General features: G+C 49.9%; 1 protein-coding gene across 2 annotated transcripts; it reads left to right on the top strand.

Annotated features, from left to right (window-relative positions):
• The first annotated feature begins 9,635 nt into the window (after nucleotides 1–9,635).
• On the top strand, nucleotides 9,636–15,808 carry LOC133901716 (ABC transporter A family member 7-like). 2 transcript variants are annotated; one of them, XM_062343171.1, is made up of 18 exons: nucleotides 9,638–9,796; nucleotides 10,638–11,022; nucleotides 11,117–11,199; nucleotides 11,294–11,438; nucleotides 12,015–12,125; nucleotides 12,382–12,506; nucleotides 12,602–12,760; nucleotides 12,883–13,045; nucleotides 13,127–13,252; nucleotides 13,340–13,423; nucleotides 13,500–13,867; nucleotides 13,955–14,155; nucleotides 14,267–14,376; nucleotides 14,469–14,553; nucleotides 14,714–14,842; nucleotides 14,929–15,034; nucleotides 15,153–15,241; nucleotides 15,324–15,808. In XM_062343171.1, the coding sequence occupies exons 1-18, from the start codon at nucleotides 9,722–9,724 to the stop codon at nucleotides 15,621–15,623; spliced, it is 2,844 nt and encodes a 947-aa protein (XP_062199155.1). In that variant the 5' UTR covers nucleotides 9,638–9,721; the 3' UTR covers nucleotides 15,624–15,808. The 2 variants fall into 2 exon arrangements, 1 of the variants encoding a protein (XP_062199155.1); XR_009906760.1 differs by lacking the exons at nucleotides 15,153–15,241; nucleotides 15,324–15,808 and having other exon boundaries at nucleotides 9,636–9,796; nucleotides 14,755–14,842; nucleotides 14,929–14,982.

The following is a 15,808-nucleotide window of genomic DNA, read 5'->3' as shown; positions in this document are numbered from 1 at the left end:
TGCTATTTTTCCTATACAATGCGACATGTATGCTGCTGCTCAGTGAGTGAAGATGTTGAAGACTATCAAGATGAGGTTGTGACGTTCTAGGCGCGTGTCTCCCGGTCAGTTGCCTGCGGTGTTGTTGGGCACCAGTGCTTCTGTTCCGCTGCAGATATTTTGATAGAAGACAATATATGTCAATTGCTGTAAGAGTTTAACGTTATTTAATAAAAGTATTGCTTTTGTTACTTCACCTGTGACGTCCTTATGTGTGTTGAACATCCTGGGCACACATAAGCCGCATCTGGTTTTGTCCGTTAAAACCGGGTGTGACAACTGTCCCCTATGTGGGAATGCCCCTTTACCGTGATCGGTGTCCCGCGAGAAGGCTCCTTCCGGTTGGCTGCAGAAGATGGGCAGCCGCTCCCCAACGCGTGGAACATCGAGCACCTGCGCAAGTTCTTCCCGTAGATGGCCATGTATGCAGGCTCAGGTCAACCAAGCCGGGGGCTTTCCCCCCGCCCAAGTCGACCGGGGGCTACCACTAACTGGGTAAGTCACCCAACCTTGTAAAAAAAATTGTCAATACAATACATATATCAATGTGCCGCTCTTATGTCAAAATTTCATTTTTCTGGATTCCATATGTTTAATCTGTCTGGTGAGATGCTCAATTGTGCGAGAAAAGTTCGCTCTCTCATTTTCCCCGTCGATAAAAGAATCCCGATCGGTATGCGCGCGGGCAGTTGCCGCTGACTTACGTCTGTCGTGGTAGGCTGTGGTGTTCGGTGTCGTGGCAGGCTCCCGGGCATCACCGAGTCCTTGGGGTTCTCGGGTAATCCTATCGCTCGAGTAGTCCGGAGCCTAGGCCCCAGGGGCGGGCTGTCGGTGCTCGGTCTGGTCTGTCATACCCGGGCGCCACCGAACCATAGGACCTCTGGGTTATGCCTCTGCCTGCTTTTGTCCGCCAGTCTGGGTATTCGAGAGGTCTCGGGTCGAAAACGAGAGCAGTCTATAATAAGTACCGCACTAACAGAGCGCACCAAGCAAAGAATTTCTCTATTTTTCTCATATAGACAATCAAAAGCAAAAGCAGCTCGATCGCGAGGGCCTCAGTGCCCAGGTCGCTGCTCGGCCCTAAGGATCCTCGGGTGGTCCTACTTCTCAGGCATGAGTGGTCGGGATCGCCTGACCCCGGGTTCCCCATGCGCCCCCAATGCTCGGGCACCCCAGCCGTGGGAACCAAGCTCCCGGGCACCCCGAGCTCGGAGTGCATGTCTCTCCTGGATCGGTTAGTCGAAAAGCTGACAGCTGTCCGGTGAGTGGTTAAATTCACACGAATTTACATTCAGTAAAATATTATTCCCGAGTGTTCCTCGGGGGCCCTCGTATTCTAATCTGTTCGGCGAAACAGTCTCCTCGCGCACAAAACCCTGCCACGTGTCCGCTTTTTCCGGAACGACAGAACGGACAGTACAAAGGTGTACCGTACGTACAGCAATGTCTGACCGAAATCTTTCATGGTGGTCGTGGTGTTCGGTCCGCTTAAAAGGCCCCGAGCACTACCGAGCCTCTGGGGTTCTCGGGTTATCTCACCGCTCGAGCTGCTCGAGCGATCGGGAGCCTAGACCTTGGGGGCTGGCTGACGGTGCTCAATCCGGTCCATCCTAGCTCGGGCACCACCAAACCGTGGGGACTCTTGGTCGCATTCCCGCCCGCACGTGTCTCCAGTCTACCTGTTCGAGTGGTCGCAGAGTGGGAAAGTGTTCACTGGTCATGGCGTGCTCCGTGCTGGATCGATCTATTTCCCGAGTAAGGGAGTTCGTGCCTTTGTCTTTTGACTTAGCCGCTGCAGACTCGCGAGGGCTCGAGGGCTAAACGCGCCGAGAAGGCCTCACTGCTCGGGCGATGAGTGGTCGGGGCGACTTCGTTCTCGGGGGTGGAAAGGTCGGGCCCGGTCTGACTGAGTACTCCTCGGGGCATCAAGTGAAAAGAACAGAAACTTCATCAAGCACTCAGAAGAACACTGGAGTTGCGACCCCAAAGAAAGCCTTCCATTATATTCGCAAGAAAGGACAGCTATTCTGAGGGATCACTCCCATATTTACATCAAGTCAAAGAAAAAGAAAATTACAAAAGCCTAATCTAAGTCGGAGCCCTCGGAGGATAGAGGGGCCTCCTCGCCGCTGCTCCCCAGGTCCGGAATCGGCGGCGCCTCTCACGTGAAGCAGGCCGCCACCTCGGCGGTGACGCTCCAAACTGCCTCCCGGGCGGCCTCCTCTTCGGCTTCGACCACCCCTTCCCGAGCTGGTTCCAGCGGGAAGTTCGGGTCCCGGCTTCGGTAGCAGGCCAGGACATGCTCGGCCACCGCCCGGGCCAAGCCTCGTCCTTCCCAGGCGGCTAGCTCCTGGACGGCCTAGGGGAGCGCCTCGAGGCGCTGGCTGATATCTTTGAAGCCAAGGGCGAAGCGACCGATGCCCGTCCCCTTCGCCTCCACCTGGACTCGCCCAAGCCCGGCCACCCTCACAGACCTCCGTGCTTGCCGAAAGATGTCTTCCATCATCAGCTTCACGTTGGCATGTTCGGTCTTGGCGGCCTCGAGCTCCTCCGTCATGCTCCGCAGCCGCTCCTCGAGGCTCTGTCCCCCGGTCGCGCCGGCCGAGGCGGCACCGGGCACTTGGGCTTCGGCCCGCTCTGCAAGGGCAGAGAGGGCCTACTCGCGGGTGGTCAGCTCTGACTCCCACATGGCGGCCCGCTCCTCCCGAGCAGCTGAGGCCTCCAACGCCTCGGCAGCCTCCGTCTCCCGGCGGACCAGCAGCTCCTCCCGGGCGTCCAGGTCCATCGCCGTAATGCTGACGTCGATTTCACGGATCGCGACGTCCTCCTCCCGGCGCCGGAGCTCCTCCTCCTGCCGCTAGAGTTCGCCGCGGCTCTGCTCAACCTCGCCTTTCTGGCGGGCCAAGTCCGCCTGGGAGGCTTCCACAGTCCCCTCGCGGGCCAGGACCACCTCCTCCCGCGCCTGCACCTGCCTCTCCCTGGCAAGTGCCTCGGCAGCCTGCTGCCGCGATCCCTCGGCCAGACGGGCGGCGTCCTCCTGCTCCTACACGGCCTCCGCGTGAATCTCTTCCAAGGCTGCTCGCTCTCGTTGGCAGCGCGCGCCGCGACGACGTGGGCCTGAAAAAGGCGCCTGCCCTCTGCAAGCCGCTCCCTCTCCACGGCAAGGGCGGCGCGGCTCGCCTCAAGCTGCGTCCTCTCCCCCGCCACGACCGCCTTCAGCCGCCTGATCACCTCCCGGGCGCTCCCTAGCACGTCTGGGAGGGGTTCGACAGGCCGGCTGGGTACGGCCGGGCGCTGGGTCCCCTGCGAGCCCCTCTCCGAGGGGCTCGAGGTCCCCGAAAACTGCCTTGCAGGCACCGCCCACGACGAGGTCGTCCGCCCCACGTTCAACGCGATCGGGGCGGGCTCGGCCGGCACCGGTTGCTCGGGCGCGGCCTCCGTCATCGGCTCGGGGCAGGTCAACGCCTGTGGCTCTGCCTCGGCCGGCGCGCTCAGCGTCTCTGGCTCCACCGGCGCGCTCGCCTCGGGGGCTGGAGCCGGCCTCGGCGCCTTCGGCCGTCCTTGGTCTCCGGCGACGCCCGTAGGCAGCCTGCAAAAGAAAAACACGATCAATCTCCGAACTCTCTTCGGGCAAGGTATGCTCAGGAAAAAAGGGGGGAAACTTACGCAGGTTTGGGTTTCCAGTATTGCCACCTTGATCTCGGGATCTTGTACCCCGGGCCCGACGGCCTCGGCCCAGAATCCTCCCTCCTCCTCTTCCGCGAGGGGCTCTGCGGGGCCGCCGCGCGATCTCCGGGCTCCAGACCAGGCCCAAGCAGATCAAGGTCTAGTTCCAGAACCGCCGATGCCGCCCCCGTCGACGGCCCCGCGCTGGACGATTGGCCGTCCCGGCCTCCCTCCTTCTCACCAGGTGACAGCGACGGCGGGGACGTCGACGTAGGAATGAAAGTCCGGGGGCGCTTCCCTCTGTCCCCCGACGCTGTCGCCGCCCCGCTGCCGGCGGCGCCTCCTTCTCCGGCCTGGCGGCTGCTGCCTGCAGCAGCCCCATCGCTGGCCTGCGACCCGCCGCCTGCGGCACCCGGGCCACTGGTCTGCGCTGGATCGCCTGCGGCCTCCTCGCTGGCCGCCTCGTCCACCCCGGGAATCTGGATAGTCCCGGGGTTCCGGCGCCCTGGCCAGTTGACCAGCCCCTGGGCGTCGAACTCCGGCAGCTTCGCTTGCAGCGCCACCCGGTCCGGGTTGGCGCAGAGCGCTAGCTCCTTCCAGGTAAGCTCCGTCCGACTCAGGTCGTCCACCCCGATCACCACCCGGAGCAGGCCCCTCAGCGCCGCTCTGTCCAGGTCCCACTCCGCGTCGATCTGGGTCCTGGTGATGTCCTGAGGGCCGGAGTACACCCAGCAAGGCCGGGCCCGCTCCCACAGAGGCGCCAGGTAGCGGTGCAGGTAGTCCACCACCACCATCACCGAGGTTAGCCCGGCCTGGCGCAGGAAGTCGATGTGCTCCAGGACCGGCTCCATCCGCCCGTTCGCCTACGGCGGCACCTCCCAGGTCGCCTTCTGGGGCTCCGCCGCCCTCTCCGGCAGGGTCAGACGGTCGTGGGGGCTGACGTCGACGTAGAACCAATCGCGCCGCCAGTCCTCCCACTTGCTCCGTAGCACCTGGGGAATGTACTGCTCCCCCAGGCCGTCCCACAGCCGGAAATTGCAGCAGCCGGCGACGTCCGCGGTAGAGAAGCCCCTCTTCTTCCCTGCCGACCGTAGCACGAAGAAGTGCCAGAAGAGCATCACCGACGGCGGCACCCCCACGAACATCTCGCAGAGGTGGGCGAAGACCGCCAGGATGACGACGGAGTTGGGGCTGAGGTGCACCAACTGGATCCCGAACGTGTCGAGGATCTGAAGGAAGAATGTCGAAAATGGCTGCACCAGCCCGGCCGCCACGAAGGAAGTGAAGAGGACGATGCGCTCTGACCGGTTCGTCACCAGCGGGAAGCTCGCCGGCGTCACCACCGAGGCCCCCCGCTGGCCCTCGGGCACCATCAGCTTTTGCACCTTGTCCGCCGCCTCCTCGTTCACAAGCCGGGACTTCGGCAGCACGCTGTCAGGAGTCTTATCGCGGCGGCTTCCTCCCGCTCTCGACATCTTGTCAGGGTGGGGGATGATCTGGACAGTGGGGGAAGAGGGTGCTCTGATTGCCTAAAGAAGGTTTAAGGCTCAGGAGCGCAAGGAAGACGAAGGCTTGTTCGCAAAGATGGCGTAAAGGGGGGCGCGGTTCGCTCCCCTCCTCCTTTTATACCCCAGGGAAATTCAAACGTCGCCTGCCGCGGCGCGCTCGGTGGGACGGCTTCCTCTGCCAGTGCGATCGCCAGGCGAATCTCCCTCGGGCCGTGCGGGTGTCAGCAGTTGCCAGGCGTATTTTCCTCGATTTGCGCGGTGGCCACACGCGCCGCCCGTCCCATTATCACATGCCTCGGGAGTCGGTTGGACACGCGTCCGTTCGACTCCCCGTTGGGCCGTACCAGAAGCCCGGACCGGAAGGGCCACTATCTAAGAGCGCGCCGCGTGGCGTCAGTACTGGCTTCGGCCTCGTTGACGACGAAGGGCCCATCCGCAGTCTCCGGGCCATCGCCTGCCAATGGGCCCGGGGGCTGCTGTCGGTAAATCAGGAACCGGGGGTCCCCGAACCCCGAGGCCAGGCCAACAGTCCTCCACGTGGCGCCATCCAGCGGAGTTTCCCCCGCGAGGTAAAAAAGATTAAGTCCCGGGAGAGGGCGCTTGGGGCCACAGCCAGTGGTCCCCGAGTACCCAAGTTCCCCGATGATCTGCGAAGTCTAAGTGCCGGGAAGAAAGTGCTTGGGGAGGTATACAGTGACCCCCGAGCACCTGAGTCTCCCGACGACCAGGAAAGCTAAGTACCGGGAGAAGTGTGCCTTGGGCTACGAGCGGTGGCCCCCAGGACACCCAAGTATTCCGAGGACTCACTGAAGGAAGTTCCGGGAGAGAGTGCTCGGGACTGCATGCAGCGGCCCCTGAACACTCGATCCCCCGAGGATTCGTACAAGCGTGCCCGGGAGAGAGTGTTCGGGGAGGTGAACAGTACCCCCGAGCACTCGGTTCCCCGAGGATCAAGAAAGGGCATTCTCGGGAGAGAGTGCTCGGGGAGGTGAACAGTAACCCCCGAGCACTCGGTTCCCCGACGACTCAGAGAGCCCCCTAACAGAGGCCCCAGCAGGGACCCACTGATGAGGTGTCAGCCAGTCAAAGGCCCGAAGCCGCATTTAAGGGCGCGCGTGGCCTGTCACCTCCAACTGCCCCCGCCACGCTCGATGTCAGTTCATGTCACATTCTGGCAGAAGGGCGTGGGGTCATTAAATGCTCGGGTCCCATCCCGTGCCATCCGGCCCGTCTCGGGATAACGTCGTAAGGGCCGAGGCGTTCCGTCTGCCGCGCTGCTGTGGCAGGAGAACAAGACAGGGTGGGCATGCCAGGCCGCTCTGCAGCTGCCCGGTGGGCCCTCTCCAAGGCGCCCGTTGCCAGTGCATTTATGGTGACGGATGACCGGGCGTGGGACGCATTTTCCACCCCCGGTCACTTCGCACAGAGGCTATGATGATGCCCTTTCCATTTATGGTATCTTGGAACTCGTGCCCCCCCTCCCGCTTGGGGCACGCTACTGCCGGCGGGTATTTAAAGCAGCCGGCAGCACGGACAAAGACAGGTTTTTTGAGGTAGCAAAGAGAAGAGAAGATCGAGAGCACCCAAAGCCAGCAGATACACGCAGACCGAAGAACAAGGAGCCCCAGGCTCTAAGATAGATAAACATTCTTGTAACCAGCAACATCCTTGAGGGACATTCTCAGGGCATTTATAGTATCCATACAGGAGTAGGGTGTTACGCCTCCGTGCGGCCCGAACCTGTCTAAACACCAGCGCATTTACTCCGTTCCGCACTAGATCAGTCCACCCCACCGGCCATCGCATTCATACCCATTTATTTCTCCGGCGAACATATTCAGGATCATCCCCCGGCCGAATCTCTAAAAAGGGGTCCCTCAGGATCCCTGCGATAGGAGTTAACCCTCCGACAGACGCATGAAGTTTTTACAGTGTTCCCAGCATCCATCTCTGTTGGACTCCAACGCTCACCACCTGGCTTCCGCCTGGGGCTGGCCGATTCACTTCCCCTAGTTCGCGGGAACGGGAAGCCATTGCCGATTTGCCAAGCAAACAGTCTTGCGGCTCCTAAATTTCGTCCGCAAAAATGCAGCCCCTCTCTCCTCCCCTGGTCGTCACCGCATCACTGTAGCAGTGGATACGGAGTCCGCTAGAGGCGTTTTGCGAGACGAACTAGGGTGGCATTTACACTGTAGCACTGGAAACAGACTCCTCTGAAGTCGGCCTTACTCCAGCAACATCGGTATCCACTGCTACAGCTACCTTTTTCAGTGCTACAGTAAAAATGTCGATCGTCCAAAATGATTCAACAGCATCCGGGGGTTCGTACTCCAAATTTGGAGTACTCTCTCCTCCCTTATCACTATTCACAAAAAGATAAATATGGCTCGAATGGAGGGGTGAGTAATATACGATAGGAAATATAGTAGCTGTTGAAGATGAAAAATAGAGAGTACTCTAATAGTATTAGGGATGTTATAATAATATTATAGCGAACGAATTTTGAAGTATCTGCTAGAGGTAACTTTATTTTTTTTATGGAACTGAACTTGAAACCGTTGTTCAAAGGGACTCAATTATCTGGATATAATGTGTACAGCAAGAGATTTTGAGACTAGTTAGCTTCCACGGTAGATGTGATGTGCAAAACTTGTTGCTATATCATTTTCTTGGATCATAAATACATGTCATTTTATAAAATATTTAGTTAAAATTTAAAACTTTGATTATAGCTTTCAAAATATTTAATTTAAAAATCTTAAAATCATATATGTAGATTTATCAAAAAAAACTTTCATAATATCACAAATTCAATGGATTTTATAAATCTTTTTTTTAAAATAGTGATCAAAGCTAAACATTAAGGCTATATTTTATTTAAAATAATATGTATTTATGACGGGAGGGATTAGTGCTTAGGGCGCGTATCTCCTCTGAATTTGCAACTTTACGAGGACGGAAATAGGGAGTTTAACCAATTGGAGCACATACTAAGTTACTATCCAGGTTAGTGGTGTAATTATTTTTCTATTCGGCCTTTTGGGCCACCAAGCGTAGGCCGAGTAAGATTATGGATTGAGCCTAAAGTCAGGCCAGGTTTTGCCCAGCCCGGTAAGCTACAGAGCCCGTTCCCTCGTCCTGTAATCTGGGCTTGGGATGGCTCATCGGTCCGGCCGTGGCGCTTTCTTTGCTTTGTTGCATTGACGTCACGTGATCTGCTCCGAGTCAGCGTGGCTCCATTGCTTATCATGTTCCGCGTGATCGGTTGGACCTCCCCTTGAGCCTCCCAAATCTAAGTGCGGCTAAAGTAGATCTATTATACTCGGTAGCAGCCAGTCCTCACCGTTACCACGTACTTTATTATACTCAGAAATACAAGACATATTTTATTTTAAAAATAATATATATATATATATTGATCAATAATTAGTTAAATTATAAGTATGTTTTGTATATAAAAATTGTACAACTAAATTCATATTTAAATTCCTTCGTGCTATATTGATTTTGTAGCTATACACTATATATTTTGTAAGAAAAAACAATGATTAAGGTCTAACTTTAAAGATCGAACTAAAATAAAATACGTCTTATATTTTTGAACGGTAGGAATATTCCATTATTTATTTTAATAATGGAATGAAATTTCAGTTTTAACTCCCCATGACACATCTGTCGGTTAATTATTACGCAATTACAACCATAAGGAGCAGCCATGAGGCTGATAGGGTAACATAATAATTATAAACCTCATGGGATATTTATTTTCTTGTTTCAGGTGTTGTACTCTTTAGGCCTGTGTTTATATGTTCTCTCCCTGGATTTCCTTAGGCCTTGTTTGGAAGCTCGAATCCCAGCGGAGATCCATGCCCAACCTCACGGATCCGGTTTTATTTCGATACTAATAGATATGGGATGCTAAACAAACCTTTAGCTTGGTAATCTCTTTATCTTCCATGAATTGCATTTCCCCCCCTCGATTTAAAAAAAAATAGAAAATCGCTTGCCACACGGCTCCGCTAAAAACGCAAAGCATATGATACCGTTCTTTGAAGAAAACGCGTCGCTGAGTTTAAGAGTCTATTTGTTTAGGCTTTTTTGAAAAGCTATGCTTTTAGTTTTTTTACAAAGTTGTTTTTAATTTTAGCTGTTGAATTTTATAATGATTTTTTTACTTCTCAGCACACTATTTCTCAGAAAAATTACTCTCAGCTAACTTGTCAGTTTCTAATTTATTTTCTCAGAATTTAGTTTCTTCAAAAATTATTTTTTAATAAATCTATTTATTTAGACTTCTACCTTACTGACGAGACAGAAACAGATGAAACAAACACGCCTAAATCTTTCTTGGGTTTTGATAAGTTCGACCGGTTTGGCGGGAGCCAACAGTTTCCTTATACGGATATAAAGGCCGGTAAAGTTTTCCTCCGCTCCCAATTCGCCAGCTCCGAACGCCGCCGCCTCCTCACTCTCCTTCCTCCCCTGCCTCGCTACCCATCCATCTTACCATGGATTCCTCGAGGGGCCCCGCGAGCTTCTCCACGCAGGCCAACGCCCTCCTCCGCAAGAACCTCTGCGTCCAGGTCCAGGCGCCCTCCCTGCCCCCCCCCTCCCCCCCTCAATAACTTATTTGTTGCTCCGCTCGTCATGCCCGCAAGGTGCTTGTGGATTTGCTTGCGCGTTTCTTTGTTTTTTTTTGTGGGGCGGGGGGTGGGGGGAGGGACGAGTCGTTTTGTCTGGAAGGGTCGTTGATCGATGCGATTTGGCTTACAGATTTGTGACATTTTAGCTCTGATTTAGTTTGAATCTGTGCCTCTGTGGTGCCTACTGCCTAGTTGTTTTGATGAGCCCTTGGCGTAGCCTTGTCGTGTTGGGCTTTCTTGCTCTAGTAGATAAAAGAGGGCAGCAGCATGACAGCAAGTCTGTTGTTCCCCAAGCCCTCGGAGCACAAATCGCACCATCTCCAGACTCTTCTGGATGGTTTGGAATGTGCCACCCAATTGCCATAGCTTAAAGTTATAAAAGTGAAAACAGGGCAGAATGATATGACCGATGAGCTTTGCTCAGTTTGCAAAACGCGCTAGTCAATTGGCTGTGTGGCGTGAGCAAATTCCTTTTTGTATTGAGCATTTAGTATTCCGGGATTGTAATATGCCCTACGAAACACTTCATAAAGCCCTCTTTGGCGGTTTGCCCTTGCAAAAGAAAAAACGAAAACGACACCGCTCTCATGTGATTTTTTTTTGTTTCCTTATCTATGATCCCTTGCAATATTGGGAAACACATGTTCCAAGGTTCATACGAATTTCACGCAGCTGCACAAGATATTCATGTCTGACTGAATCAGTCCAAAGCTTGCTCTTCGTTCCATGCCCTTATGAAGGCTTCATGAGTGGCACTTGATTTATCTTAGATGCATTGCAGAAACGGAACCTCAAGACAAACATTGGCATCACCTTCTTCCCGATCCTCATTTGCGTCCTGCTCGTCATGCTCCAGAACATCATCAACAGCGAGCTCGACAAGCCCAAGTACCAATGCGGCTGTGTCTGCGTTGAGACCAGCGGAGATGGAAAGTGCGCGACGAAAGAGTGTGGCATCCAGTACTCGACACTGGAGCAGGTTGGGGGCTGCTCGATTCCCAGCCCACCACGGTGGCCGGCCCTGATTCAAGTCCCCCGTCCCGATTTCCGGGCTGTCAGGACATCTACCCTGCCATTCAATGATTTGCCTGATCCATCATGCCGTGACTCCTGGTCTTGCCCTGCCACCGTCCTTGTCACTGGAAAGGACAAAGCAGTCGCAGAAGGTATGTGCTTGTCATAGTACAATTAAACACACTTTGATATGTTCATAATTTTGGGGAATGTGTTTGTAATTCTCGAGTACTTTCCAATTGCCAGTTATTTCAAGAGGGCTATTTCCTGCCCTTTCTCCCTCTTTGAATGCAACCGATTTTCTTGATGTCCTCTCCAAGATAGTTGCTGTGAGTTCCCTCGATGCCCAATTGAGTGTCACTCTTGTGAATTTGCTGTTTTTGTTCTGATTTATGTAGTTATCATTGTGTTGATTTGTCTTAGGGATCAGACACACAGCCATGGCCCACACAATTGCTAGAGCCTGCGTTTTTCTCTGGACATATTTTTTATCTGATCCAGTCTGAGTGCCTACCCTTCATGTCACAGACCATTTCATATAATACCGGGGGCATACCCTTTCAGCTCTGTAAGTAAATTGTCCTTCCTTGAAATGTTGAATTTCTAGTTTTGTGTTGGAAAATTTAAATTAGTTTGCAGTCAAGTAGCTTCAATCTAAGGATGCTCCTGTGCTGGTTCTGTATTTAAAAAAATAAAATGCTTGAATTTTGAAGGAACTTATTTGACCTGGAACTGTCACTACTCTAGTATATAATGGGATCTTACTTTGATATAATCATGATTAGGTTAAAATCTATGGCCCTTTTATTTGGACGCTGACAGAAGGACTTTAATAGTTTTATGCTAGATACTTGTAGAAAATTCTCATCACTGTGAATATCTGTTATTCTGTACTTCACCTTCCTTTTGCCATATTGATTTGTTAGTTTTATAATTCTGATAAAATCAAATGGAAACAAATCAACTAGTTGCCAGTTCAAGAAGCATTATTCATGTATATATGTGTTGATATGGATACAGTTCACACTATACCGACAATTTCTGAAGTTTGCTTGACAGCAACAGTTAAGACTCTGTTATCTTTCATTTTGGCAGTTTCTTAGGAACTAAGATGCAGCTCTGACGACCTTTTGAAATGAACCAGATATACAGTGTGTTGAAGGTGTCTCGTTATGGCGTGAAAGTGCATCAATTATCAACAATGAATTCTTAAAGGGTTATAGACAAAGAGGAGAAACGAACGAATTTATTGCAGGTTATGTATCTTGATGTTATCATTTCTCAGTTTCTTTGATGTTGGAAGGACTTCACGTATCAATGCTATTTCGTATAAAGTTTTGTGACACACCAGTGACCAATGGGCCCTTGGATGTCATCAATCTAATCAGTAACTCCATTGGTCCACCTATCAGTTAGTGTTACAAAATGTCACAAGAAAAAAAAAAATCATTCATAGACGTAGTGGTTCTCCTTTGCGTTGGCATACTTTATAATTGCATTTGTTTCTGCAGGTTATGACTTCTTGGGCACAACGGAGTATGGCCTTGGTGTAAATGTTTGGTACAACTCTACTTACAACGATAACACTGCATATTCATTTATCGCAACATTACGGGTTCCACGCTTGGTGAATGCAGTATGTTCTTTGTTTTTCATAATTTTATCTCTGAGTAATTCAGTTTCTTATGAAACATCCACCTGTTCCTACAGCTTATGGTTGGTCTCCAACAGGTATCCAATGCTTATCTCAAATTTATCAAAGGAATTGGGGTAGAAATGCTACTTGAGTTTGTAAAAGATATGCCCAAAGTTGGGACGAGTTTTCAGCTTGATCTGTCATCTCTTCTCAGTGTGTTATTCTTCACCTGGATCATCGAACTGCTTTTCCCCGTGAGTATGCTAATATTTATTGATGTAACATCCCCGTAAGTACGTCTGCAAAAAAAAAAGATGTTGAACATATTGGTAATCAGTATCAGCAGAGATTGCAAACCGACTCTTCTTCTCCCCAGGTTATGTTGACATATCTAGTGTACGAGAAGCAGCAGAAGCTAAAAATTATGATGAAAATGCATGGCCTGAAGGACGTGCCTTACTGGCTGATATCTTATTCTTATTTCTTTGCTCTATCAGTTATCTATATGTTATTCTTTGTGATTTTTGGCTCCTTGATAGGTAACTGTACTTCACAATTACTCATGAATCTGCTGTTGTAGCAAACAAATATACAGTTTCAAATTTGTCTTTTCTGTGCAGGTCTCAATTTTTTCAGAGTCAATGAATACAACATACAATTTGTATTTTTCTTCATCTGTATACATTTACAGATCGCAATTGCATTTTTTATGTCTTCTTTCTTTTCGTCTGTCAAGACAGCCACAGGTTAGTGACTCAAACCTGTAACTTGCAAGTCAAAGATTTGCTATTTGAAAGTGACAACTGATAAATTTTATTCACCTCCTGCCACAGTGATTGGTTACATGTATGTATTCGGCTCTGGTTTACTAGGGGCATTTCTTTTCCGCTTTTTTGTTGAGGATAAAACTTTTCCCTGTAAGTTGCTAGCTTAGTTGTGATTCATAACTCAGCTTACATACTATTGGTAACAAGCTTTGTGTTCTCCACCCAGATGGCTGGGTATTAGTCATGGAGATTGTCCCAGGATTTTCCCTCTATCGGGGGCTATATGAACTTGGTCAATATGCATTGTCTGGAAGTTCTATGGGAGCCACTGGAATGACATGGGAAAGTCTGAAAGAACCCATCAACGGAATGCGTGATGTGTTGATCATCATGAGTGTAGAATGGGCACTATTGCTCATATTAGCATTCTATTTGGATCAAGCCTCTCTGTTAGGTGGTGGTGTCAGAAAAAACCCTTTATTCTGCTTCAGATGTGTACAGAAGAAGCGTGCACCATCATTGCACGAACCTAACTTTGTCCATCAGGATTCCAAAGTCACTCTCGATTTGGAGAAGCCAGATGTTGCTCAAGAAGTAGGTTACCTCTCATACTTTGGCATCTCTAAGATGTTTCTATAGTGCATATGATTGTAGTTTCATGCATTGATAAATTTTGTACAGAGAAAAGTAGTTGGGCAACTTTTGATAGATCCCAATGCAAACCAAGCTATCATCTGTGATAACCTCAAGAAGATTTATCCTGGAAGGGACGGAAACCCTGACAAGCTGGCTGTTAGAGGATTATCTCTTGTCCTTCAAAAGGGCCAATGCTTTGGAATGCTTGGCCCAAACGGAGCTGGGAAAACATCTTTCATTAACATGGTATGATACTAAAATGACAAATGGATGCTGTTTCATTCTTTTGACAGAAGTTGCATAAAGTCTTATGCCTTATAGTGCAACTTGATAAATTTCATTTTGTTCTTCCCGTAGATGATTGGGCTCGTTAAACCTACATCTGGTACTGCCTATGTCCACGGAATGGATATAAATATGGACATGGATAACATATATACAAATATGGGCGTGTGCCCACAACACGAGTATTTACCCTTAACTAGTACTTATCTGGCTAAAAGTTTTCCTTCTCAGATCAAATTATGAAATCATGGTAGTTGGTGTTGTTTTAATGCAGCTTGCTCTGGGAAACATTGACAGGAAAAGAACATCTGTTCTTTTATGGCAGGTTGAAGAATCTTAAAGGCGCTGCATTAGTGAAGGTACCTCCGATCTGGATACCTCTGTTTGAATATAATATTTACATTTTGGTGTTGAATAATCCAAACGGACATGTCATTTATTCTTCAGCTCTTTTTGGTAATTATCCGGCTATCTCAGTGCTTGTACAATCATATTTTGTCCAAATTTCTCCACTGTCAGGCTGTTGACGACTCACTGAAGAGTGTAAATCTATTTCACAGTAATGTTGGCGATAAGCAAGTGCAGAAGTACAGTGGAGGCATGAAAAGAAGGCTTAGTGTGGCAATCTCATTAATCGGGGACCCTAAAGTATTATTCTTGTTCTTTTTTCTAATTTTTTGGGTCATTCCTGAAATGTCCAAAAACATAAGGTTATGTAACTTAACATTCTTTAGGTTGTGTTCATGGATGAGCCAAGCACGGGACTAGATCCAGCATCAAGAAATAACCTGTGGAATGTTGTGAAGGAGGCCAAGAGAAACCGTGCAATAATTCTTACTAGTAATGATCTTTTCCTGTTCACTTGTGCATCTAAATCCTAGACTCCTACTTCATTGCATCTGAAAGTAACAAGACTGATTAGTAAATAAGTGGGTAATAAAAATTGTGATTCTGCCAGCACACTCAATGGAAGAGGCAGAGGTATTGTGTGATCGGCTTGGCATCTTTGTTGATGGCAGTTTCCACTGCCTTGGAAACCCTAAAGAGGTACATAACCTTCTTGAATCCTATAAGTTACTTTAAAACCCACTCCTAAAACTTTATGTTACTGCAATGCAATGCACTACAGCTAAAGGGAAGATATGGGGGCACATACATATTCACAATGACAACATCTCCTGACCAAGAACAGGAGGTTGAACAGCTAGTCCATCAATTCTCGCCCAGTGCAAACAAAATCTACCACCTCTCTGGAACTCAGAAGTTTGAGCTGCCGAAGCAGGAGGTGAGAATAGCCCAAGTTTTTCATGCAGTTGAGAATGCGAAGACCCACCTCACCATACATGCCTGGGGTCTAGTTGACACTACCTTGGAGGATGTCTTCATCAAGGTTGCCAGAGGAGCACAAGCATTCAATGAGTTTGCGTAGATAATAGTACATGATGTGACTGCATAGATAATCTTGTGATTTTGTAGGTGGCTATTCTTTTCATTTGTGAGAGCAATTCTTCTGTAGAAAATTTGTTCTATATGCTGGTTTTATGTGGTTGTACAGAAATATATTATTGATAATGCCATTGCAGAATAGAAATAATTACCCAGTTGTGTTCAGCA

This window comes from Phragmites australis, chromosome 20 (assembly GCF_958298935.1).
Source record: "Phragmites australis chromosome 20, lpPhrAust1.1, whole genome shotgun sequence".
NCBI lineage: Eukaryota > Viridiplantae > Streptophyta > Magnoliopsida > Poales > Poaceae > Phragmites > Phragmites australis.
Note: the sequence above shows the minus strand (reverse complement) of the source record. Positions and strands in the feature narration are given on the sequence as shown.